The sequence below is a fragment of the Falco rusticolus genome, chromosome 8 (genome assembly GCF_015220075.1).
Source record: "Falco rusticolus isolate bFalRus1 chromosome 8, bFalRus1.pri, whole genome shotgun sequence".
Lineage (NCBI taxonomy): Eukaryota > Metazoa > Chordata > Aves > Falconiformes > Falconidae > Falco > Falco rusticolus.
The window spans coordinates 60,641,222-60,668,265 of NC_051194.1; the positions used below are offsets into that span (position 1 = coordinate 60,641,222).

The 27,044-nt window shown below is 39.3% G+C and overlaps 1 protein-coding gene across 1 annotated transcript in view; it reads right to left on the minus strand.

The window, feature by feature from the left end:
* Positions 1–1,095: 1,095 nt before the first annotated feature.
* Positions 1,096–27,044, minus strand: part of COL5A2 (collagen type V alpha 2 chain) — a 113,202-nt gene continuing 87,253 nt past the window's right edge. The window contains exons 25-54 of the mRNA XM_037397972.1: positions 26,301–26,399; positions 25,519–25,572; positions 24,905–25,003; positions 24,742–24,795; positions 24,591–24,644; positions 24,040–24,093; positions 23,388–23,441; positions 23,023–23,067; positions 22,472–22,570; positions 20,680–20,787; positions 20,502–20,555; positions 18,667–18,720; positions 18,486–18,539; positions 17,407–17,460; positions 16,463–16,570; positions 16,302–16,355; positions 16,055–16,108; positions 14,790–14,951; positions 14,562–14,669; positions 13,497–13,604; positions 13,268–13,321; positions 12,829–12,936; positions 12,685–12,738; positions 11,283–11,390; positions 10,346–10,399; positions 9,533–9,640; positions 7,257–7,548; positions 6,146–6,333; positions 4,004–4,228; positions 1,096–3,122 (exon numbers count right to left, since the gene is read on the minus strand). Coding sequence (XP_037253869.1) covers positions 2,976–3,122; positions 4,004–4,228; positions 6,146–6,333; positions 7,257–7,548; positions 9,533–9,640; positions 10,346–10,399; positions 11,283–11,390; positions 12,685–12,738; positions 12,829–12,936; positions 13,268–13,321; positions 13,497–13,604; positions 14,562–14,669; positions 14,790–14,951; positions 16,055–16,108; positions 16,302–16,355; positions 16,463–16,570; positions 17,407–17,460; positions 18,486–18,539; positions 18,667–18,720; positions 20,502–20,555; positions 20,680–20,787; positions 22,472–22,570; positions 23,023–23,067; positions 23,388–23,441; positions 24,040–24,093; positions 24,591–24,644; positions 24,742–24,795; positions 24,905–25,003; positions 25,519–25,572; positions 26,301–26,399 — 2,868 coding nt within the window. The 3' untranslated portion in view covers positions 1,096–2,975. The remainder of the gene's footprint in view (positions 3,123–4,003; positions 4,229–6,145; positions 6,334–7,256; positions 7,549–9,532; positions 9,641–10,345; positions 10,400–11,282; positions 11,391–12,684; positions 12,739–12,828; positions 12,937–13,267; positions 13,322–13,496; positions 13,605–14,561; positions 14,670–14,789; positions 14,952–16,054; positions 16,109–16,301; positions 16,356–16,462; positions 16,571–17,406; positions 17,461–18,485; positions 18,540–18,666; positions 18,721–20,501; positions 20,556–20,679; positions 20,788–22,471; positions 22,571–23,022; positions 23,068–23,387; positions 23,442–24,039; positions 24,094–24,590; positions 24,645–24,741; positions 24,796–24,904; positions 25,004–25,518; positions 25,573–26,300; positions 26,400–27,044) is intronic.

The window sequence follows — 27,044 nt, forward strand, 5'->3', positions numbered from 1 at the left end:
TCATTCATTCTAGGTTCATAAAATTAAAGTTGTATTTACATGAGGCTATGCCACATAGCCTAGATAAGGGGTAAAACAGTTGAAAGCAGTGAAATTCCCCCCACCCATTTTTATTTAATTTTTTTTGGTCTGCTTAAAAAGATTCTACAGTGCTTTGAGGAATGTTTAAACAGGGAAAGAGATGTAATAGAACGCATGCTATAAACTTAGTTAGTCAAGAGAGGAACAAAAGTCCGACCACTTGTATTACAACTACTCCTCAGTTATCTGCTCAGATTTCCTGGGAGCTCACACTTCAAGGGACACTTTGCTTCAGTGACTCTCCAGCAATGTTTTTTTACAGAACATTACCTTAGACTGCTTTCCAGGTAAAGCTCTTTTTTCAGTGTTCAAGGCACTCAGCTGAGGAAATACTGCATGCGTCATACGAAAATAGAGCAGGAAAGAGAGACTTGAAAAGGCAAAAAAAAGCAGTAAAAAGAGACTTGAGAAGAAAAAACCAAAACAAAAAAAAACAACTAGCATATCCTTCATAATTAAATGTTCTTCTCCTTCAACATAAAACAGTTATACTAATCATGGATTATAATACTCTGGTGATGAAAATTAGAGATTAAAAAGCACTTTCGAACATGTATCTATGCTCCAAATGTTATTTATTCTTTGCATCTGGATAACTGTCCTGTAGAGATATGATCACAGCCACTGGATATCCACCTTTGCATGAACATGTTGGACCAATCCAATACACCTCAGATTATTCAGTGAAATTAATGTTGTCTAGAACTTCTCAAGGATCCACTAAGTTAACTCCTGAGTGACATATTTATAGAAATTATTTAATGGTAGTAAAAAACATCACAGACTTCCTGCTTGGGTGCTAAAAGCAAGCAGATAACGTCAGCATGACCCTGTCAACTCCCCTGTTCCCAGGCTTCTACCTGCCCTGTATGGACAACCTGGAAAACGTCAAAGTTCTTGCTCTTTCAGATGGAGGAAAGGAACATAAATTCTTGCCTGCCTTACTACAATGCAGTTTTGTGGCTTGTCCAGAAACTGTTTCCTACCAGCAATAACATACTTTGACACTGGGAATTAGCTAAGTCACATTTTATTTAGTCTTGAATAAAAATTCTCTTTCCCTGGAGTCTCAAACACTAGTTAGGTAGCTTGACTAGGACTGCTGGTGAATAATTCATACAAATTGATGCCTATCTTGTAAAAAACAAACAAACAAACAAAAAAAAAAAACCCAAAAACCAAACCAAACAAAAAAACTGACACAGAGGGCATTGTTCAAACTACCCTTATATTCCATTGTGTAAAATACTTCAGGAGAATGCATTGCAAATGAGTTATTCAAATAGCAACAAAACAAAAGTTAAATATTTCTATTTTTAATTTCCTGGAAATGAACTGGTATGGGGGACACTGGAAGGAATTCTACAAAAAGGAAACCACTTACAGCGAGAAGCACGTATTTAATTAAATGCTTTGCAAAGATACATGAATAAAGCTATGAGCATGACTTTCTTTAGGGATGGCTCCAGCTGTTTATTTTTTATTTTTTTGTAAGGAACAAACAGAAAACGTGGAGAGCACAGATGCAATAATGAAACAAAAAAACTAAGTAAGTTTGTACCCACATACTTTACAAAATAAAGCATGTTAGTGGTACAAAACATTCTATATACTGTATGACCAACAAATAAATGCACTGTAACATTGTTCTGTCAAACACCATAAGCCTAACAGCTAAGCACTGAAAATGACACTGACAGTAGGCATCTTTATTTCATCAGCCTTCTAGAGTCACTTAGCACCATCACTATTTTGTCGTTTTTGCCCTGCCTATCTCCTCGCTCAAAATAACAACAGAAGCATAGCACCTTTTAATATCTAAAATAAAATCAGGAATATTTAATGCATCCCAACTTCCAGAGATGAGGTAGCTCATGCTAAGAAACGATGGAACTTTCTTGCCTTGACAACTCAAGGCCAGTAAGTCAAATTACTGGTGATGCATGTCTGGATGTCAGCTAAAACCGATGAATTTCTAAACGTTCTTTCTCTTTATTAGCAATTGGTCTGGTATACATGTCAATGACTTGCAACATACATAAATTGGCACCATATATAAGACATCTGTATCATTTGATATGTAATGGCTTCTTAGATGGGCAAGTACTGGAAAATCAACAAGTATTGGGTTTAAGATGAGTTTTGAAGATTAAGGATAATTTGATGGATTTACACAAATACATTGTGAGAAGTGAAGTCTGGCCTTAAAATTTAAGATATGGGACACCCCTACTGAAAACTCGTATTTACTCCAGTAGTGTTTTTACTTCATAAATTAATCATGCCTAAATAGTCTTCTGAGCAGACTGTTACATAGGAAAGTGCAGGAAAGGCAATGCCAAATTAAGGTGATCTTGTTTGAAGAGATTTTCTTCTACTAAAGACACAGATTTCTGTGAATGGTTATCATACTGGCTACCACAGGAAGACAAATTGGGGCAGAGGGAGTAATTATGACTGCAATATAGCCAACGGGTCACAAAAGAAGTGCTCTGCTTTTCCGTTATTCAGTATGCAACCAAGCAAAAGAAATACTCTTTAGAGTTTTACAAAGTCCCACATTAAAACTATCTTTTTTGAATACCTGTAAATTTCAAAATAATTTGAAACAAAAGCGAGGAAAAAGAATCATGTTACTTCTAAAAGGTGGTCATCGATCCTCTTAAAATTGTACTGTTGTAATAAAAAGTTGGTTTCAATCATTTAAAACGGAAGGTTTGTAAGTAAAATAAATATTCAAAAGGAGGCCGGGCATTTAAAAGGAACCGTATATACAATGCTGATCTAATATCAGCCATTACTTCAAGAGTCCCAGGATTAACTTCAATCAGTCTAAGTTCACGTGTTTAATTGGCTGCTGTTGCTGGGTAGTGTGTTAATTTCCCCCCTTCCTCTTACACAAAGCAAACTGGCCCAATTTCAATTCCAAATTCCTGGTCAGTACTGCCAATGTCCACCGGTGCGATATCTGTGATAGGTAAGCGTGCCACGTTCTGTGTTCTGTACTCAAAAACAGTCTTGCCCACGTTCCCATTACGTTTCTGGAGGAGGAAAGAAAGAGAAAAAGAAAAAAGAAAAGCTTAGGCCAGAGCTCATGTCGGAAACATCCTGAATTCCAGCTGGTGAGTCAGTTGTCTGACAGTTCAGAAGGGTCTCACTGTATCTTCACTGAGCAACACCTTGTACTGCATCTTGGTTATCTTAAAATATGTGTGTGTATATATATATATATATATGTATATAAATCTTGCTTTTACAGTGGCGAACAGACCCACCAGGTTGATACAGCAGGACTTCTCCTTGAGCTGGACTGATTTTTCTTTCTGTTATAAAATTCTTCTCTAGGTGTTAATATGCACCTGCACATATAATCTTGGGCTATATTACTTTAAAGCACAGAGTATTTTATTTCAGATGCAAAACTAATTTTAGAAATACTTTGCCAGTATCTCGGACTTGGCTGAGAATGCTATTGAACGTTAAAAAAAATTAACTACTTGCTAGGTTTTATGCCCACAAAGAGTTTTGGGGAGGAACATTTTCCTTTCCAATGAGTTTTCTCCAGTGGGTTGTTGCAATAATCTTACCCAAGTGGCAGACAAATGCTCCAGGTTATCTGACCAATTCGTGTGATTACACACAGAAGTAAACAAATACTGGGAAATGTAAAATGGCAAGGCACATATCTTGGTACACTCCCTAAGAACTAGCAATTTGTAAATATCCTCTAAATAGGGCAGACTCCTACTATGTGAAGCTAAAATTGTAACAAAACACCTATTCAGTTACTTTGACAGTTCATAATAAAATTCTGTAGCATTTTAATTATTTCATTCTATGATTTTTTTCTAGATTCAGGAAGAACTGAAAAAGGACAAAAGTCCTTTTTCCCCATAAGAAAGGACCAAACCCTAAAACTTACAGAACAGCTGTCATGAAGAACAGTGTATCTGAACCGGCTGTTTCCCTCTGCTTTGATCTCCAGGTCATTGGCCCCTTTCAGAATTACAGCTTTTTTCAGGTTCTTTGTCTGGTCATCCATGTACCCAATGCTGTTTTTACAAAGGTAAGTGATATTCTGGGAAGCTTCCTTTGATAGGAGGCGCAGGAATGTCATCTGAGTGACAGCTGTATCCCCATACACAAACTGCGAAGACAAAGAAATAGATCAGCATAGATTACATGATATTTCATTGTGAGTTCACGGATTTTAGAAACATCTGTCATTATTGTAACCATTTCCAGACATGACTAGCAGGAGCCCTATAACATAAAATCTAAGAATGGTTTCTTTTGTTATTTGCTGCTAGTTGAGGACAGCCTTTAACAGGGATGGTTCATTGTGGAGAATTTTGACCATAAAGCTCTGCAGCTGAACAACTCAAAGGCAGCTGGGCTTCCATAGACATACCAAAGTTTGGATTTAGTTCTGCCTTGTTTCAAAAAGGGATTCAGTAGGAGCTAGACTTTACACATGAAATAGTGCACTAGAGCAACCTCAGAGTAGGTAAGAAACACCAAGCACAGAAAACCCTTTTACAGTGGTTGCTATATTATTTTTATTATATATAGCAATATATTTGCAACTTTAGCAACTTGTTTTCTGTAGGCTTTGTATTGTGTTTAGAAGCATCACAAACAGCCAAAGTTTGACTACATAAATATAACTATACATTTGCCTATGGGCCTTATCAGCTAACTAATTTGCACAGAAGTTTGACAAAAGCTTTATGAAGTGCCACTGCTTCTATAAAAAACAGAAGCAATTTCTTTACCAATAACAAAAGTTCTAAAATTCCTGAGACTGGGTTTTTTCCCCTATCTGTGCAGGTTCCATTTTATTCATGTTTTACAAATCATTGCAACATAAAACATAACAATCAACAATGACTAAAATGTGTAAACTTTACCGAAACTGGTGAAGATAAAATCTTATGCATCGACACTGTCATTTTTTACAAAATGTGTTATCTCTGTTTAGCAATCTCAGACATATTTATTATTTAGAATCCGTAAGGAGTGCATATGACTATCACACAGGTCATGCTATCAGTTATCAAATCTGACAGTGTTTTCAAAAATGAAATATGCTTTTATAGTATTTCTCAATAAAATTTCTACCTTCAAAGAGCATCTGACTTACAAAACCCCTATGTGTAGCTCTGCAGGCAACTAAACATCAACTGTGACATCTTGGGTCAGCACAAGATCGCCTGAATTTAATAATAAGTGAAAGCATCTCACAAAAGCAATCAATATCACATCTGTTCTCAACACCACATCTGTTCTCAATTGTTGAAGTTCTGAACTGCTTTCAGGAATCCAGCTGATAACAGCATTATTCTTCACACACCAAATATTTATTTTAAAGTTATTTAATTACTCCCTATGAAATAACCATTGAATGCATTTTCTGTACTTCTGATTTGATGAACTAGGAATAAAAATGGCAAAAGCTGTTCAATTAATTATCACTTTGCATAGCATAAACTTCTCTTATTTTGGCAGGATCAATAAGCCTACTTTTAGAAGTTACTACAGAGGGAAAATCCAACAGAAGGCTGAGTGGAATTTTTGTCTGCATGGAGGCTGATAGAGCATCCTTACATAGATGATAACAATCATACTTTCTTTTAAAAGTAATTTATAAAGTAATTTTGTATTCTTTAGCAGTAAAGAGTTTTCAGAAAGTAAGTAGAATTTGATTAAAACAGCAGTGATTTAAATCATATATTAGGGTAAAAGTACCCTTTTTCAGGGATAGTGAGTTGCTGAGATAGATTGCAAGAGAAGCCGATGTTTTTGGGATCAAGAGAAATAAATCTTTTCCAGCAATGGTCTACTTATAGCCAATCCTGCCTTAGATGCCCTTGCATTGTTTCTCCCAGCAATTTCCTATATTTACTGTTTGGTAATAATAGCTAACTGAATATAAGGTAGTCAACCAATAGTTAATAATGTTGTGACTGTAACAGAATCTGCTCAGAATAGCAGATGAAGTTCTAAACCAGAAGAATTTTTCTAAACCAGGTGTCAATTCTTGACATTAAATATTTTTAGTTACCTGTGATCCCCTGTTCATATCAAGGCCATACCAAATGGGCTTTAAGTCAGACAATCTGCTGGCCCACCATGTTTTACGTGGTATAGTAGATGGGTTTGCAGAAATACAGGTCTCTCCAGTTTCCATGTTGCAGTATACTTTTATAGCATCTTCAACACATCCTTGGTTAGGATCAATCCAATATTCACCTACAAAGAACATAAAATGTGAGGGACGTGGTAGCAAAAGTATGTTGCCACAGTACAGAACACAAGGCAAAACAGGCACATGTTTCATGTATCAGTTTGATGTATTTTGATGTGTGCTTCAACTATACACTGAAATGTTGCTTCAAGATACAAGCTGAGCAGTATTTCAAATATTTCAAAACTAGGGCATTCAAACTTGAAAGCTGTTGAAGGTTAAGGTGGTTTAAATCCATTGCAGAGCTCCTGAACACTCCAAGTGCACAAAGAACACACAGTGGCTAGAAGACAATTTTGTCTACATATGAGAAACTGACAGCAGCCCCTCCTAATATTGATGCTGGAAGCAAAGTTTCAGGCAACGGGGCAAAAGCTGTAAGGCCTGCCACAAATTATCTCTGCCTTCCAAATGGTTCTGATTTATCCACTGATAATCCATACAAATTAGGGAAACTCCTAAATGGCACGTTAGCACATCACCACCTAGAAATTGCCAGTATGGAGCTGCAGCAAAGAATTCTGGATGGAAAGCACTCATAGGTCATCAGCCCATAAGTAACAGTTTGAGCTAATAGCAATTAAGCAAATATTCACAACTGGCATACCAATCTATATCTTCATCATGTAAGTGGTACTCCATGGTGATAACACTTTGATAACATGGTGATAAGTAGTGTTCCACAGAAGTCTAAAATGTTTCAGATTTTAACATACATCTGAATAAATAAATATGGGATACATCAGAATATATACTTCATTGGCAAGAAGAAATATTTTTTTGTGAGAAGGTTTCAAGCTCCTAGTGTGAATGTCAATTTAGGCCATCAAAATCTGTATTACCCATTGTTTTTCCAGTGACCAAGTATATACTGGAAACGTGACAGCATCATATGGCACCATACAGGAGATGGTGTGTTTATACGCACCGCTCTTCTTGGATGGGTGGCACAGCTTCAGGTCATCACAAGTCCGTGCTGGGTGTTTTTTTGAACCATCTGGGCTGCGCATAGTCTCAATCTGGCTGCTCAGTGACTTCAGCGTGGCATGGACTCCTGGATCTGTTTTATTATGATCATCTGGGGCTGCTTCATCTTCAGTAAACTCTGGTAGTGGATCTGCCATAGCATCATCGTAGTGTCCCATAATGTCACCAATGGCAGCAGTGAGATGGCCTGGAGGTCCTGGAGGGCCAGGAGGGCCAGGATCACCTGGTGGACCCTAAGTTTAAAAAGAAAAAGGCAATAGAGGCATAGCAGAGTAAATACTATGCAAAATGGTAGCAAAACCAGCCACTAAAAAAAGCAAAACTTCAGGGCCTGTCACCCTAATGCACAGGGAATGTTCAGATACAGATAAACAAGTCACATTTCCAGGAAGAGGGGTAAGAGATTAAAACTGCATGCGACTGCTTCATGCACTCTCTGCCTCTCTTAATACCTTGCTCAACAACTTCTTACTCTTGATTTCAGACTTAACAGCTGGAAAAAGTCACCAAGGAAGGGCCTCCTCATCCCGGTTTTTTAAGCCATCTGTCCCTCCTTGTTAAGATCCCTGCCTAATAACTTTATTTCTTAAAATTCCCAACAGCTGTAAGTGATCTTTAGAGCAATCTAAAAATCCTGCTTCCCCCGAGTCACCTCTGGCACATTTTCAATCAGTAAAGCCTGGATGGGAATATTGGCACTAGAAACGTCTTTACATTTATCCAGCACAGTGCTGAGCTTTTTGGCCACGGGTATGTACAGAATCTCCATCATCCTCACTTGGCAAAGGAGATGTTTTCCTAAGTCAACTTTCCCAAATGATGGGTTGCGAGGTCCTTCTGTCAACCTGAGTTGTGACACCTGGCCAAGTAACTAAGTCTTGACACAGACCATATCTGTTAATAAACCCATCTCTACCTGCAAGCTCTGCCAGCTCTTCTTTGGCAGCAGAAAATCTGTAACATACCTTCATTTGAAGCTGGATGCTCTGGTGCATCAGAACTTTGATAGTAATTACTTCAGAATTTACAAGTAGTGCTCCAAATGCTTACTACACAGCACACACCCAAATTAACACACTCTGCATCTGACAAATGAAACTTTAACTTTTATTTCTTGCTTTTTGGTTCCAATTTATAGTTGCATGCAAGCCACCATGGAAAGCTAAACTAAAAATACTGGTCTTTAATATTTCTTGTACTGTCTCATTACACAGATGAAGTATCTGGAAACACATCACAATCTCATGCTCTACCATAGACTTCTTATTCAAGTCTTGGTGCCTTGGCAGAAGTGGAAATACTTATAATTGGCAGAAATGCAAACGAAATGGGGTGAATATTAGCACACAATAAACACAGGAAACATGTCTTATGAGACAAAAAAACAGCAGAAACCACCTTCTCTGTCTTGCTCATTATTTTATTCTACCTTTTCTACTTTTCCCCAAAAATTAGCAATACCAGTCTTTTAATCCCTCACACTATCATCCAAATCACCCTTTTCTCCAACTCCTCTAATCTTCTAACTTATCTTCCTTGGGATAGCATAACTTACACTTTATGGCTTAGGGTATCATGAATTGGTAAACGTGCAATATGCCTGGGGCATCTAGCAAAGGTTTAGAACTTCTTCCAAAACGGTCAAACTGTTAGTTGTGAATCAGCCCACGGTTGATGTCTGTAAACCCCAGGTCAGGCTGAGGGTCAGCTGGGCTGAGAAAGTTTGGGCCGTTCATTTGGACTGATGGATTTCCTTACCACAAGCAAGGGCTGATGGAATATGCCGCTGGCAATCAGTCACACGGCTGCTCTGATTCAGTGGCACATTTGTGGCAACACTGACTGTGAACTGCTGCTGGTTCCAGCTACACTGACAGACCTGTGCTTATACCTGAGGTTTTAGGACTCAACCCACCAAACAGCCATGCTGAACTGCAGATCCAGCAGGACCCGGTGAGCTAACTGCAGAAGTAGCCCCAGGTTAGCCTAGGGAGAGCAGAGATGGATGAGGCTGGGATTGTCACAGGACAGGGAGATGAAAAGGAGTAAGAAATGAGCCCTTTCAATACACAGCTACCCTGGCTATTTGTTGGAGAAATTATTAAATCTTAGCATTTGCCTTGAGCTCACGGATGTTTGAGAAAGTGATGCAATGGACTGCAAAAAAGCCTCATTACTTGAAGGCAACCTTTTCCCTCCATATTCCTGTCATCTTACCTCGGGTCCAGCTTCTCCTACACTCCCTCTAACACCAGGAGGCCCAATTGGCCCAAGTGGACCGGGACTTCCATCTTTGCCAGAAGGACCAACTGGACCTGGAGGACCCTAGAAAATATAAGAGCAAGAAGGAATGTATTTTAGCATTTAATAACAAGGTTATAAAACCCAGCTCTCTACAAGCACTATATTTTAAGGAAGCAATATAATTATTTGTGTCTATTACCAAACCTTTAAAAAACAGCCTTTTTCTTCTTCAAAAATAAGAAGGCAGTTTCAAAGCTGTTCTTTGGAAGTGAATCACCTCAGCTAATACACCTCGGATCAGCTGTGTATCTTTTCCTAAAGATAACTGGGTTCAATTCCAGGTGCTACACAGACTGGAGTAGCTGCTGGATGCCCACGTATGTTCATACTCAGAGATATATACACTGTCACTTGGGTACATCCAAGGGGGTCATATTTCTCCTTTACTTGCGGGTGACTGACATAGATGGGGGTACTAAAGGCAGAGTAGCAATTAGCAGAGCTGCTACATATATGGGTTTGCATCGGCTGCAGCAATGTGTCTGTAAAAAGGGACTGTAGCCCTGTAGTTATTCTGAACTGATTGTTTTACCCAGCTATAAACTACGCTCATGTCAAAGCTTTACTATATTAAACAAGGTAATGTCTCTCAGCAAAAGGTAGCAGGGTAATCCCCACATGATACTGAAGGCAATAAAAGCCAGTGAAATAAAAGTGAAGCAGCTATAAAAATCTGATTGTGGAAACAAACAAGCAAGAAAAACAAGCCTGAAACATTATACTCACCCGAGGACCAAATGGGCCTGGAATGCCAGGACTGCCCTGTTCACCAATAGGACCCTAAACAGAAGAAATTATCACACCATTATGACATTCAAAGCATATTCCTTTAAAGAAATAGTGTGTGATATACACAGTTCTCTATGAATAGGATAATATACATGAACAATGTGTAGTACGTAGTACCTTTCGTTCTTACAATTAATTTTCATTCTATTGTTCTCTCTTGTCACAGAACAAAAAACATAATCACAATTTAGATTATAAAGAGTTTACTGGTGCTTGACTATAAATAAATTGTTTCTGCAGAATAGCCTTGCTTTCATGGCATTTGGAATCAGATTGGCTTACAAAGACTAAGTGACGGTGCTATTATGAAGGGGGTTTTGTTGACTCTCTTACTGCATGCTGAAACTCCAGCTCTTGCACAGGATCAGTGAACAAATGGAAAACATTTTTTCCATGGCATTTCCATTCAGTAGGCACTGAAATAATGAAGTTCTCGCAAATATTAGTGAGAGAGATGATTGCAGTCCTTATGGGATGTTGTATTTGATTTCTTGACTGTAAAGAGTTCAAACACTAGCAAAAAGCATTTCATGGTCTAACATGCTCATCTGAAACTATCAACTTTTGTTATCATCTTGTGCTGGCAGATCATAGACTGTCAGTGATCGGTCACTGCAGGACTGGCACAAATGGAACAAGAGTAAGAGAACACATACCTCGCAAAGTACAGGTTTACCTCACCACGCAATAGTATTGTAAAATTACATTAAATATATTAGCAAGTGCAGACAGCCAGGCCACTCACAAACACCTTGTGGGAATAAAATAACTAATTTGCTTTTTTGTTTGTTTGTTTTGTTTTAAATAACTATGTACCTGATACATTATTTAATTACCAAGGAAATTAAATTATAGTGAGAATAGAACAACTTACAGGAGGACCAGGAAGACCTTGAAGCCCAGTGAAACCCCTGTGTCCTTTCTGGCCCCTATCACCTCGATCTCCATTGTCACCTTTGTCACCACGAGGTCCTTGGGGACCCTGTAAATACCAGCAATTACATGTAAAATTCTGAACTGAGAAAAAAAGCTCAACCTCAAAACACCCTCATTTGCTTTTAGACACTGCATTCAGACCTCCTTCACTTCTAAAGCCAGAAAGAAAGTAATGCTGGGGCACCTCCAAGAATCTTTATTTTTTAGCAAACAAAAACTAAATAACTACAGAAAATGTTGTGCATTTAGCTTCATAATACAGTCAAATAAACTAAACCTGTAATAATAATACTAAATGATTTATGTAACAAGCTTTTTAAGGGTGATAAATTTCTTTGCCTTACTGGGTACCGTAAATTATTTTCTTAGAGGAGATTAAAATATGGATTTCTCACAGAGTCATAGTGATAAAATGTATTTTCAGTATAAAATCCTCTGTGCTGCATCTTAACTTCTTACAGCTCCTTCTACCTTCACTACAATTAAAATACAGATGAAGTTAAGATTCACCAACTACAGACAACAATATTCAGGCTCCCCAGTACAAATAGCTTGATTCTATTATTGCCGCAATTCCATTCTTGGTATTTTTGATAGTTTCAAATTTTTCACACTAATTCAAAAATCCCTGGAAAATATGGCTTCTGCTTTCAAGTCTATATTTCTCAGCCCGAACTGCATGCTAAATTTCTCAGTGCCAGATTCCAAATAGTTTATCAATGGCATCATTATCACAAACTGCTCAATAAATTTTCCTGTCTCTCATGACATCTGCTTAGGGACAGGACAACATTCTTTTGAATTTCCCAAGTTTGCAATTAATTTTTTTGTTCCAAGCTTGGATTGTATAAGAGTTATGTAACACCAAAAGATGGGTTTTGTTTGTTTTTCCATTTGGACTAAAGTCAGAATCTCATACGCTGAATTACAGCAGTTTCATGAGAACAGGTGATTTTGTTATATTTCTGCCATTTTAACCTAAAAATGTGCCTTTTTGTTCAGCATTCATTTAAATACCCCTTACTTGAATTGTCAGTCACAGGCTCCAGGCATTTGCCAGCTTGGGTCCTACCATCATTTGGACAGCAACACACTCCAAATGAAGAGTCTTCCAAAGCATTTGTTATTTCACTGCAGTCTTTTTAAAGAAAATGTAGAAACGCTAGTGTATGCAAACAGATCAGTACAGATTTGCAGCTCAGAAGACTACCTAAATCGATTTGCAGTCAGGACACTAAAAGCTGAAGCCCTGCTTAGCATTATAATTTGGGTTCAGTTTCTCGTACATTGTCCTGTATAAAGCAACTCAGACAAAACCACAGTGACTGTGGAGAACTTACAGGCAAACCTCTTTTTCCCACACGACCTGGGGGACCCATCGGACCTCGAGAACCCTACAAAGATTGCACATAGAAGATATGTGAAACAATGCACAAAAGCATACACATTTTTTTGATATACAAAATATTAAAAGTCTCACTTACAGTTTCACCTCTTTGACCTGCATCTCCTGGAGGGCCAACAGGACCCAGAGTTCCTGGACCCCCTGGGGAACCTGGTAAGCCTGCAGGGCCAGGTTCACCACGATCACCCTGTGAAACATAATGTCAACATTATTTATCTAAAGAAGACTTGACTAGACCAAAGGAACAGGACTCTAGCATTGCCGATCTATTTTCTAGGTATTTCAATCTACAAAGATATTCCTTCTGTAAGAACTCAGGTCCGAGTTTGTGGAAGCAGGTGTTTTTAGCTTCTCAGCCATGTTTCCTCAGCTTTCAAAGGTACTACATGTTGAAAGCTGTGATACGCTTTCAGAACAAGTTCTCCATTCAAGTTAACTGAATGAAGAGAAAATCTACAGTAAGTCAGTAATAAAATGGAGATCTCCAGAAGTGACTTAAGAAAACAATATATCCTTACACGTTCTCCAACAGCTCCATCTCGTCCAGGAGTACCGTCATTACCAGCAGGTCCCTAGAATTATGGAACAAAAAAATAGGGCTATTGATTAGCTCTGTAGTCTTGCATTTCTGTAAGAAGAAGTAGAAAGTTGTTCTCCATCTCTAACTTCAACTCAAGGAGAATAACCACTAGACTTTTTTTTTTTTTTTTTTTTTTAATTCTCATGTTACAAGTCTCTAATACTTACTTCTGGACCAGCTTCACCCACAGGACCAGTGGCACCTGACTGACCAATAGGTCCTGGCGGACCTTTATCACCAGGTGGCCCTGTGGGACCTTGTTTTCCTGGTGTGCCCTAAAAAAGATGAGAAATATATCAAAATTTTAATCAAAAAACAAAGAAAGCACACAAAAAATGCTGCCTGCAAAGCACTACTCATTAATCAGGTCTGAAATACCATCCACATCTGTAACTTCAAGAAAATGGTAATTAAGGAAAACATTCTTATAGATTTTGAATATAAATTGAATATACTGTGCACTTTAAAGAGTTTAGTTGTGTTAGTTGCTTTTGAATAGGCTTTTATTGATTAGAAGCTGCACTTGAAGTTGCTCTATCTAGTAGTGACGCTTTCAAGCACCACTCCCTTGATATGGTCAATAAGTCTGATGTCATTAACTGCAATAGGTATGGTCTTTTGGACTCTGAAAAAATAGAATGCAGTTTGAAATAAGTAACTGTTTTTTCTCTGTCTCAACATCAACAAATCTTGTTAGCCTGGAATAACTTCTGGCTAACTTTAACTATAAATTGATTTTATGGATCTAGTGGTAATGGCAGATCGTCCATACCATCCTTTTTAATGACTTGATCTCCTGGATCATTAGGCTTTCCAATAAATACTTGGAAATCCTACACGAAAGCAAAGAGAGCACAAAGATTGTAGTTCACAATTTTTGAAATAGCAGTCACAGAATATTTACATTCAGGTGACCTTTGGGCACCTGAATGAAAAGCCTGGGGTTGTTTTTTTTCAAGGATCTGGTTTTAAGTCAAATAGGAAGTTTTCAGCCAGAAGTCTTGTTATTACCCAGTTACTCTTCATTCAGGTTCAGATCTTCCATTATGGCAGAAACAAAACATACCTCATGCACTTGCATGAGATTTAGTTATTTACTGTTCTCTCTCTATTCACTCCTGCAATTGGAGTTTTCCAGCTTTGCCCTTGTGCTATGGGGCACTGCGCTCAGAATCCCACAAAGACAATGAGAATGCCCAAGTTGATGGCATAGTGACTTGGTTGTTACTTACTGCAGGACCTGGCAGCCCTGGCATGCCCCTTTCCCCTCGCTGTCCTGGCATACCAACAATACCTCTTTGACCAGTAGTTCCTGCTGGACCAGGGGGGCCATCTGGGCCCTAAAATCCACAAAGAATAAAGCAAGGTTACTATCATTTCAGTAGCAATAAGTATAAGTGCCAATGAGACCAAGCCTAGCGTTGGCCTAGGGAGAAACAGTAACATCAACCAGCACGTACCGGTTGCCCATCATCCCCTGCATCACCCTTGTCTCCAGGACCACCAGGAGGCCCAGCTGGCCCTCGATCTCCCACACGGCCATGAGAACCAGGATCACCACGAAGACCTGGAGGACCTTCTTTTCCTGGCTCACCAATAGGTCCAGCAGGCCCTGGAGCTCCCTAAAGCAAGTTAAAACACCTTGTTACATTGGACCTTTTTCTGATCAGGACAATTACATTCTTAAGGACTGTGTTTTGATTAACTATAAATATGCCTATTGTAAGGAAGGCCCAAAGTGTCAATGAGCTAAGAACATTTATGATCTCATTTATGATCAAATAAATGAGATGAAATAAATATCTCATCAACTCATGTCTAATCTCTGCCCTCTCTCCCCTACAATTTACAGTTTCAAACTCCCTCCTTTAAAAAGACATTCTTTTTTTCCTTTTTTTTTTTTACCTCAGGTGTACAACTACTTCTAGAAAACTCACTTTTTCCCCTTCTTTCCAATATCATCAAGCAGAAATCCATAGTCAAAATTTTCATTCACACAGTACAAAATTAGTGTTTTAATGGACCTTTGTTCATTTCTCAAATACCTTTAAAAGACTTCACATGTATATTATGTTTTCCATAAACTTCACCTTTTGATAAACTCACAACAATGGCAAGTTATTTTTCTCATCATAACATTTAGAGGCATATGAAAGGAGTAACACAATTCTCAGTGTGGAGTTGAACCCCCACTTGCTGATCCACAGCTAATTATTTTTTTTCAGTGATTCTGAAAATGTTTAGATAAGGGGTTTTTTTGTTTTGTTTCTCTCTTTTATATATATATGATTTATTTTAATGGATTTTATGAGTAACTCCACCAATGACATAGCCTAGCAGAGGTCTCTTCCTCTTCCAAAAACTCTCCTAACTCCAGTCACCATTGAAGGGACAAAAAAATAAAAAGTACAGGAAGGTACAGGTTGTTGCTTTGTTCCTGTAAGCAATTAAGTCATCAGAGCAGCTGGAACAGCTCAAAGCCTACTTAACCCAGTGAAAAGTCTTGCACTAATTTGGACACACTAACACTGGATCAAGCTCAAGACTAATGAGTGTTATTTCATGAAGTCTGGTGTCACAGAAGTCACAGAAGTCAGGCCAACAAGCTATTCTCTTCTATAGCATCAGGCCATAAACACTGCTTCACCTTTCCTGCTTTATTTAATCTCTAGGTTTTCAATTACCATATAAAACAGACCTAGTCAAAATATGACAACTGACTTACAGTAGGTCCTGGAGGCCCAACTCTTCCAGCAGAACCTGGGAATCCAGTAGCACCCTAAAGAACATTTTAATGCCAATTTTATTGAAAGAAATACAGCACTGGTTACCTCAAATGTTTCTCAGCTGAATTAATGAGCAAATGTTATATTACCAACTGTGAAAAACAAGCTGAGATGAGGAATGATACACATGCTACATAAAATCTCGGATTATCTGCTGTCAGGTCACACAAATTAAAATCTACTTACAGGTGGACCCTGGGTTCCTCTACCACCTTTCAGACCAGGAACACCTGGAGGACCCTAAGAGGAAAGGAGAAAGAAAGAGTTGATAGTGAACACCCAAAACATTTTAAATAAGCAAGATCAGCCTGTGCCATTGTTTCTCAGACCATGTTATTTATACTTACTGGTGGACCAGGAGACCCAGCTAGACCCTGTGGTCCTGGAGATCCAGCATCTCCTTTCTGTCCAGGTTCTCCAGGTTCACCTTTCACACCTGGCTGACCATCAGGGCCCTATAAGAAATAGTATTTAGAAAGACATCAGGCCAGAGAATACCAAATCTTTCCAACCTAACAAAGTCATTTTGTAGGGAATTCTTAAAAGGTAAAAAATAGCAGGAGAACAGATCAGCCCAGAAAACACTGCATTTGCTTAACGGTTCAGTTCAAGAGAACTGTAACAGCTCAGCACAGTCTTTAGAAGACCACGGATGAGATTTTCTGAGCAGTCTGTGAAGCCAGTATTTCCATTTTAAATACTTTCTTATCTAGCTCACATTTTTCTTTTCTTTAGATTCTCTATTTTCCTCAGCAGCTATTACATACCTAAAAGTAAAAGGGACTGAATAAGCATTGCCTTTTCTAGTAGTGGTTTTTTTTCTCCCCCATCAGGGGAAGCAGGTGCCTGACACTGTGTGAAAGGTCCGAAACAGAATATTTAGGCTGTGGGAAAGTTTAGGGTATTCACTGGAAAACTCACAGACCTTCCATTTGGTCCATCAACTCATTCCAGTCTTCACTGCTCATGGCACAAATCTTTGCTACCTTCAGTAGATGACACTTTATTACTTGCCTTATTTTAATCTCAAAGGAGCAACAAAGCATATTCATAAAAATGTGAAATCTAATGAACAATTACATAATTTTATCAACACAACCACTTTTCAACTGTCCAGGGTATTTACTGGCCTTTTTCTTTACTTGATATACTGATGGGAAAAAGAAACAGCTCTTTTTGCAACAAAAATGTGACTCACGTTCCAGAACACTGCAGTATTACTCATAATGAAGGAAACTAAGTATGTCAAAGCACGACTAAAAGAAACTCATTAGTGTTACAAAACACATACCGGAGGACCAGCAAAACCAACAGCACCAGTTGGGCCATTTTCTCCTCGGGAGCCCTGGTCAAAAAAATTAACTGTATTTAACATTTGTCTTTCCATATACGGTACAATTTACAGTTACACATGCAAGAAAGGATGTTAACTATTTACTGTCATGTGTGATTATACTTTTACTCTATTAACCTGAATCAAAATATCTTTTAATCATAAAAGAAAGTTAACCACGATGTTAAGATCTGCCATATGTTCAAGACTATATTTACAGTTTCAGAATTTAAGAGATGGAAGGCATGAGCAAGCGCTAAAACTCCAGTAGGAGAAATTCTGCTCACAACCACTTCCAGAGAAAGCACAATTACCTGAAGAGCGCACACTTTATGCAACCTACCATTCCAATCAGACTGGGGAAAAAAAAACAACAGTAGTTCAAAGATGTATTCTTCTACAAGGTCAGAATGGGCTATGAGCTGCTTCAACTCAGCTTTTCACACAACATTTGTTTGGAAAAGAAGGAGTTGAAGGCTGCCAAGCTCCAGCACTCCCTAGAGGGGTGAAAGCTGTTCCAGTTTATACTGGAAATAAGATTGTTCTGATTTATGAGAGAGACATAATCAATTCCAAGCAACATGAAGGATCTAGAAGGGCTGAGCCTCTAATTCCCTAATCAAAGTCAACCCTTAAAATCTCAAATAGACAGAAGATAACAGGAGTTAACAGAACTAGATGAACTAAGGTATACCTCTGCACTTTGTCCATCTAAATATTTGTATTACAGTAGTATCTGGTATGGGCATGCTTTTAAAAACATTTAAACAATTAAAAGTGGTGGCATACTTTCAGGAAAGAGGTAAATGAGCATAACTCTGTGGAGTTTGCCCTAAAACAAGTATAGGACAGAAGAATAGAATCTGCTAATAGTTTTGCCTGTGCACAGCATCAAGACAGAACTACAGATTTTGGCTACAAAGAAAGCAGAAGAAAAAGAGGGAAATAGATCAGCAAATTTGACAAATGTGTGGAGTCTGGATCACTGTTAGATATTGTTAACTTATGCCAGGCTAAAGCTCAACATGTTTACTCACGGGGTTTCCACGGGAGCCAGGAGGACCAACTAGACCTCGAGGACCTGGTTCACCCTTAAAGTGAAATTAAAGGTTATTATTTCCCAAGTAACTTATTTGACAAATAGCAAAAGTGCCAATAAAGTGCCAAAAAAATAATATTAAGAAACTTCAGTAAGGAATGGAATAAAAATCTGTTTACCTTTTCACCAGTGGGACCTGCTGGACCCATTGGGCCTATAGGACCAGGGAGACCCTTTTGAACAAATTAAGATGAAAGGAAGTTAGAGAAGTGATGCTTCAAAACAGTTAAAACTTTTCATGAACTAAAATTTCCATATGCTTTTTCATTCCTTTAATTCTTCTTCTTTATCTCTGAAAACTTGTTGAATCTTCATTATCTAAAATTGTCTTGCATTTCCTCTCCCAGTGACCAAAATCCCACATCTCAAAAGACCTTCTTTCTTCTCTTTCTTTACTAATTTAATCCTCTCCTCTATACAGTGTTTATGAATAAGGCCAATGATAAAAAAAACCAAAAAACAAACAAACCAAAAAAACAACCCAACCCAAACACCTGGCTTTATTTTGCTCTTTCAGGAAAAATTAAGTCATTTTTCCCTACTTGCACAGAAGTTCTTTCTTTTATGCTAGTATATAATTGTTTAAATTAATTTTAAAGTGTCCATTATTACTTTTAAAGGTTCATTTATATCTTGCAAACTCCTCAGAAGTGTGTTTTTTCTCGTCATGAGGCAGCTAGGCAAACAGGTTGCAAATTCTGCATCCAAACCCATCAACTCCACATCATCTCACAGCACTAACTATGCTACTTGAATACTTCGATCTCCCAATTACAGCTCCCTTTCAATAGAAGTGGAGTACCACGAACTTGTACCGAGTTTGCTTTGAACAAAATCCCCCCTCCCACAAAATAACTGCACTGGAACTTAGTTCAGACTGCAGAGAAATACAAATAAAGGAGGCATTAACAAAGAATACTGCAATGCCGTCAATGCTCCAGTGGTAGGTAGCAGAGATATCCGCAGATACCTGGCTCAGAACAGGGATGTACACTTAGCTCACCGTTACTTTACCTGTTCATTAGTTACTGTAAGCTATAAATGTGCCTTTACAATGAGTAAGAACTGTTCTATATCTTTCAATATCTGACTTACATAACTAATTTCAGCTCATAGCTGACAATTTTAAGTTAGTGCTCCTGTATACTAGGGTTTCTGCAAAAATCTTTTTTTCTTTGACTATAAATTTAGTCCAGACAAGACCCTCATCTTTCGAACATGCCTCAAATTTCCAAATGCCTAGCAGCTGGTACTCCAGTTTGTTTACAAAACCCAAGAATGTCAGATATATGCAATTCAGGTAAAAAGCAACTCAAATAACCAGGAAAACCTGGTCAGTGCATACACAGCAAACCCAGTGCATTTGGGATTACTGGACAGTTGGTCTATGCAGAAGAGTGTGTGCAACATGTTTTGAACATGGCTTGAGTAAACTCACCATTTTGTTTATGCACAGGAGATTCAAAGCTTTCCAGACATGTCAGCAACTTACTGCCCATAAGGGCCTTAGCACATTTACAGGAACTTTCACCCGTGAAACACAGGACAGACTGTGGGCAACTGAATCCAAATAATAAGGAGGCACCTGACTTGGTCCAAGAGTCAGAGCTGGAAGGTCTGATTTTTGGCTGTTGATCTCCACCAGTCCCTTTTTTTCATGTTTTTGCTCTAGTGAGCTTAGCTGTATCCCAAATCAACCCACCACTTCTGGGAATCCTTTCCTTTGACGTCTTAACTCTTAACTGATGATACAAAACAAGGGATTGGAACACAGACATCTGTGCATAGCAGTCTTGAAAAACTTGAAAATTTGGAGGGTAGGGGTAATGAGAACGACTATCAACTCATGATATCGCCAAGTTGAGCTCTATGAGCTGAAAGCTGAGTACCCCTAGCACAATAAACAATCTGGCGTGTAAAGAGTAGGTCTAAAGAGAGCGATAGATTTACTTACTCTCGCCCCGTCGTTGCCAGCTGTACCTTCAGCACCTTTCTCGCCTATGCCACCCTATAGAAAATACCCAGAGAGTCTCAGTTATGACACTGAACGCTGGGTAATTCATACCCTGGAATAATTGCAGTATGAAAAGATAGGTGATTCTACTCAGGGCAACAGAAATAAACAGACTTACTCTATCACCCTTGGGTCCAGGGGTTCCAGCGATCCCTCTTTCTCCAGGCATACCCTGAAGACCCGGTGGGCCTGGATCACCAGGCGTCCCACTAGGGCCTGGGCTTCCCTGAAGCAAATAAAGAACAAGTTGCTGTCTATTCATCTGAGAAGCATCTTTGTCTCTAGGCTGAAGAACACACTGTGTCTGTGCTGAAATCTCTGGGGTACAGTTTTCAGTAATAATTTTCTCTTAAATTTGGACTTTATTCACATCCAAATACTTTTATTTTCCCATTGTGTTACTCAGGAAGTTCAGTTGTAATACCATAGTCCTTCCAAATATGTCAGTATTTACTCGGTGCATACTGGGGATAAGAACAGGCAAAAAAAGAAGCTCGAGCATCTTTCTACCTTGACCTTGATGCCACATGGGCTTATTGCACAAAGTAGCGTCTGGCAGAAGTAGCCAGGGGCAGACATGCTTTATTTATGCTTTCCTCCTCACAGCTTATTTCTATTACAGATCCTACATTACTAGAGGTACTACCTACTTGCAGTGACCTTCCTAAGCCTAATTAAATCAATTGCAGGTGAAAGAAAGGCATGCCATTTTCAGCATTCTCTTTTCCTACCAAGTGTCTCTGTGTAAACTGACATGGCCCTTGAAACATTGCTAGAAGGTTTTCTGCAATTCAGAAATGGCTTTGCCAAGTTCTACTGAGAAAAACAAAAAAAAAAAAAAACATTTTAAGCTTCAGACCTATATAAATTAATACAAAATGTGATTTCCCAACATTTAAGTATAGAACCATAGAATCTTTTAGGTTGAAACAGATCTTTGAGATCATCACGTGCAGCCGCTAACCCAGCACTGCCAAGGCCACCACTGAACCATGGCCCTAAGGGCTGCATCTGTGTGTTTTTTAAACCCCTCCGGGGATGGTGACCCCTCCACCTCCCTGGGCAGCCTGTCCCAGGGCTTCACCGCCCTTTCGGTGGAGAAATGTTCCCTCAGACCCAACCTAAACCTCCCCTGGCGCCACTTGGGGCTGTTTCCCCTCGTCCTGTCACTTGTTCCCTGGGAGAAGGGACCGACCCCCCCTGCCCACAGCCCCCCGTGCCCCCTGCCTCCCCCCATCAGCCTTGTGCCCCAGCCCCTTCCCCAGCCCCCAGCCCAGCTCCGGACACGCTCCAGCCCCTCCGCGTCCCGCCTGACGTGAGGGGCCCGAAGCTGCCCCGGGGCCCGAGGGGCGGCCGCACCGGTGCCCAGCGCAGGGCACGCTCCCTGCCCCGGCCCTGCCGGCCACGCCGCTCCGGACACCAGCCAGGGCGCTGCCGGCCGCCTCGGCCACCCGGGCAGGCCGGGGGCTGGTGCCCAGCCGGCCCCAGCCGTCCCCCCGGGCCCTTTCCCCCCGGCCCTGCCCAGCCGCTGTGCCCCGGCCTGCGGCGCTGCCTGGGGCTGGGGTGACCCGCGGGCAGGGCCCGGCGCTGAGCCCTGGGGACCCTCACACGGTGGCCTCGGGCCCTGGGCCCGGCCTGCCCCCTGCCCCTGCACAGCCCCCTGCCCCGGGCAGCCCCGCGCTCCCCCGCACGGTGCCACCCCAGGCTGGCTGCGGGGGCCAGTCTTGCAAGTTATTAATACTGTTACACTGGAATAAGTTGTATGTTCTCCTAGAATTCCTACATAAATAAGAAAACTTTAATGAAAAGATACCCCTTTTTTAACAAAAAAGCTGTCTCCTTTATGTTCGTGCAAATGAGCAGAATTACACATTACATCACTGAGCAACACAAACCTCCATTCCACTTACCTTTGGACCATCAGGGCCATGACCTCCAGCCATTCCCTTTTCACCCTGGAGTCCTGATGCACCTGGTTCTCCTCTTTCCCCTGGATTGCCACGTTCTCCCTACGAAGTGGAAAATTATTACTTATCTAGAAGTCAGGGCGTAGTTCTGGCAGACAAAATCCTACATACGCCATAAGTGCAGCACTGCTCTTTGAACAAAGAGCCTGTGAACAAATTCTAGGAGAACTGATGACATAAAAAGCCCCAGCTTTTCACCTTTATTGTTAAAATTAGGGGAAACAGCATATTGCTCAGCAAACTAAAGACTGTCATTTCATATCAGTAAACCAAATCATTTAGCAGCTAGTGTTCAGCATCCCTTCACGAGCTATGAAATCATTGAAAGTGGTAGGTTTTACAGAAACCATCTTAAAACTTATCCATATGTATAACCATTTTGTTGGTGGGAAAAACTCAAATATTCACTTCAGCTGCTAAATTCCATAATAGATATTAACTTTCAACCTCAGAGAACTGTTACGAATGTTTAAACTCTGAAAGAAAACACTTACCCTAGGGCCCAATGGACCAACAGCTCCAGGATCTCCAGGCACACCCTAAGCAGGACAGAACTCACCATGAGACTGAAACTATTATTCATAGCCTTACAGTAATGAAATTAGAGAGAAAAATTTTCATTTCCAAAGTACTGTGAATGTCGATGGCTAGCTCTGAATATTAGCTGTCCATGAGATAGTCCAATTCAGTCCAAGAAGATGGTCAGATTCTAGTAATCATTTCATCTGACAGCAGTTCTCAGACAGTCTGCAGACTACATTAGTACATATTTTGAAACAGTATGAGAAATTAAATTTAAAAGAGAAGAAAAGGTAAAACTACTTTATGAAGTGAATTCTTGTTAAATTACACAAATTACCTGATCACCTGGCTTTCCTCCCTCACCTGGAGGACCTGGTGGCCCAGGCAAGCCCTGTAAAAAAGTAAATACAATGGTCACTAACATGACAGAAAGTTATGGAAATACAAATTTAACTAAGACATTGAGAACATGAATGTAGTAGTATACTCATTATACATATATATACACAATATACAAACAAGGGTTTATATGACCTCAGAGATCCTTGAGTGAAGCAGTTACATGAATATTGCACCGAAGTGTTTCCCCCCTCCAAATGAGATGGCAGCCCCTCTTTAACATTTGTAGGACGTACGCATATAAATCCTAAAAATAAAGTTCTCTATAAACAGAGACTGACTTAATTAATGCCTCATTATCAAAACGATTCTTTTGCTCCATATTTGAAGCATCTTTGGAAAATCTCCAAATTAAAACTGAAAACCAACAAAGGTTTTCTCAAGGAATACCACACTGGTATTTAAGCCTTTGCCAGCTCAGTTCAGTGCACACCCAATGTGAAAGCTAAGCATCACTAATTATTCTGAATATCATTGCCATAATTCTGAAGTTGTGTTTTGTTGTACATCACTTGACTGAATTTCTCCAATTTCAGTTGATAAAGACATGGTTGTTTATTTTTTCCTTTTAAAAATATGAATGCACATACCTGAAACCCTGTAGGACCTGGGGGGCCTTGTTCTCCTCTTTCTCCTGCCAGACCCTACACAAAAGAAAGGAATAAGTATACAGTAGAGGAACACAGGAAGGCTCCACAATTTTTCTTCTCTCTGAATATGTGTATTTTCAATTATGAATTTGTTTATTATAAATTTTTACTTACCCCAGGTCAAGATACACCCTATCTAAAAGATGTACTAAGTCGAATCTTATATCGTTAAGATCCTCCCCCAAAAAAAATCTGTGCTGACAGGAAAACACTTGGTTCCATTGAAATGAAGGAAGCTAGGAAAATGAACTATGAGAAAATTTTGCTCCTTGCACTATTTTTTGTAACGATCAGTAGAAGGAATTACGCTACTAATACATATCTTTTTCAATACAAAGGTTCTCATTTTTATAGGAAATTTTTTTCTTTACATTTCCTGGGATTTTTGGTTTACAATCAACAACTGTCATGAAGATATACAAACATAGAAGCAGAGAGTAATGAATGATGGAGCAACTGGCAGGCAGGGAGAGTGGTAAAAGTTGACTTACTGGTGGGCCAACGGGACCAGAAGGACCAACTTCACCATCTTTACCAGGGGCTCCCTAAATTAAAATGACACAGGAAGAAGTCTTGTATAGCCAACATATGTAACAGAATAGCATCATTTTCTGTCATCACTGCAAAACCAGCGGCACTCACTCTCTGTCCTGGGACACCTGCATTGCCTGCTTCTCCAGGTTTCCCAGGATCACCCTAATTTGCAGAAATAAAAATTACTGGGTTTAGATACTCTTTTTGTTCATTAAAATATACACAAAATTTTAAAGTTAAAGAGATCTTGGGTACCAGGTGCCATACTCACACTGCTACCCTTTGGGCCAGGAAGGCCCATGCTGCCTGGCTGACCCCTGATTCCTATTGAACCTGCTGGACCTGGGCGTCCGTCTTCTCCAGGAGCACCCTACAGAGGAAAAGCATACTCCACATTAAATTATAAATGTATCTATGAACATCAAAAAAAATGAACCTATTTACCTCTGGAAAATGTTTGTGTATATAAAAAAAATATATAAAAATTAAACTGGTCTGGTGCTACAGTTATCAGTCAAAATGTCTTTAAAGCAGACATAGCTTTAGCCATACTGCTGGATTTAACCAAATACTATTCAATTATTATCACAGATCCATTATGCACAAATACTTTATCATTTCCTTAAAGAGACAGTTAGAAAAGATATTTAGTTCAAAATGGCTTAAAAATACTGCAGCAGCTGCTAAACAATAGACACTGCTACACAGACGAAAATAAAGGAACAGTATCTGCGCTAACTTTGAAGTCAGGAATGTAAAGTGAATAGTTACAAGATGAACCTTCAAAAATCAAGAAAACTCAACATAAAAAAAAATTACTTCAGTGAGTTGGGACCTTCGAATTACAGTGGCATTAACTGAAAGGACTAATTTTGTGTGGCTTACCAAGGGGCCAAGTTTTCCTTCAGGACCTTGAACACCTGGATTTCCTGTCAAACCCTAAAAGAGGGAACAAGATCAGCATTAAGGTTGTGCCTATAATTTTAGAACAATAGAGAAATGTAAATAAACCCAAAAGATATGTGCAGTTACTACCACAGTACAAACTTCTCTGTGTCAAAGGTCTTCATCCTCTTCTTCACTTTACAGCTTCATTCCCTTGTTGCCTTTGATCTACCCTTCTCTTATTCTCCCTCTTCTTGCTTTTATACCTTTTGTGCTTCTCACAAGCTCATCTTTATTTCTGTCAACATTATCCAGTGATCTGTATCACATTTTATACTTGTTGCTCCCTTTCTCTCATTTTGTGATATTACAAAATCTCCTCCAATATATTTCCTGAAAAAATATCTAGATGACATGCACCACTCAGCTATGTAAATTATCAATCACCAATCTAATGAAGATTGACCTTCAGTTAATTTGGCCTTCAATTCATGTTATCTGTGACAACGATGTGCTTTACAAGCATAATTCCTTCAATTGCATTAGATGGTCTCAATTGGGGCTATCTGTCATTTTTTGAAGGCAAATGGAACCTGTGCTTCCCAACATCAGCAGGAAAAGAGACAGCTGTTTTGGCCTTTACCCTTTGAGTAGCCACACTCAACAAGTAAGAGAAACAAGTCGGTCCTTGCGTAACAGCTTCTTAATTCTGCAAAGTTCATTGTTGCCTTTTGAAAATGAAAAATGCCATGGTTTATAGTATACTGCTATTAATTCCTTACCCTAGCACCTGGGAGGCCAGGTTCACCGGGTCGCCCAGGATCTCCCTGACCTCCTTTAGGACCAGAAGAACCTGCTGGACCACGCTCTCCTTGGGCACCCTAGAAAGATACCAATGGGCTACTAGTTAACAGGTAGAACAGCAGCAGTAAAGGGAAGGTTAAATAAAACATCCTTCTATTAAGGGCTTATTTTTACAAACAGAGTTTCAAATCATTAATACTACTATTATTAATAATAATATTTTCCCAAAATTATTATTTAAAAGTTGTCTCTTTCATAAAGCAAATTTATATGAGAATTTTAGAACCCCTGTATTTTTACCAAGAAGTTAGGAATTTCCATAAACACTACACATACATATGTGAGTCATTTCCCTGGAAGTGTAGTAGCAGTTAGGAAAGTCAAAGACAGATAAGCCCATCTGTTCAAGGGACAAGTCTAGAATAACTATACCACACACAAAGAAAAGGTGATTTTTCAAATAGTTATCTACTATTTGAGCAACAGAACAGATTAATGTCTCATCCATTCACACTTCAGCGCAAGGTAGCATTAAGCAAGCAAAGCTGATCATCACAGGAACTAAAAGTGACTTTTCCCCAACCAATTTTAGTCTCTAAAAATTCAGCCCCCTTTTTGGCATTTGTCAATTCCTTTTGATCCTACTTCCAGTGATTCTGAGGATCTACCTATCTGCCCAGAAGTTGACATTTTTAAAGGAACACTTTCTATGTATCTGTATG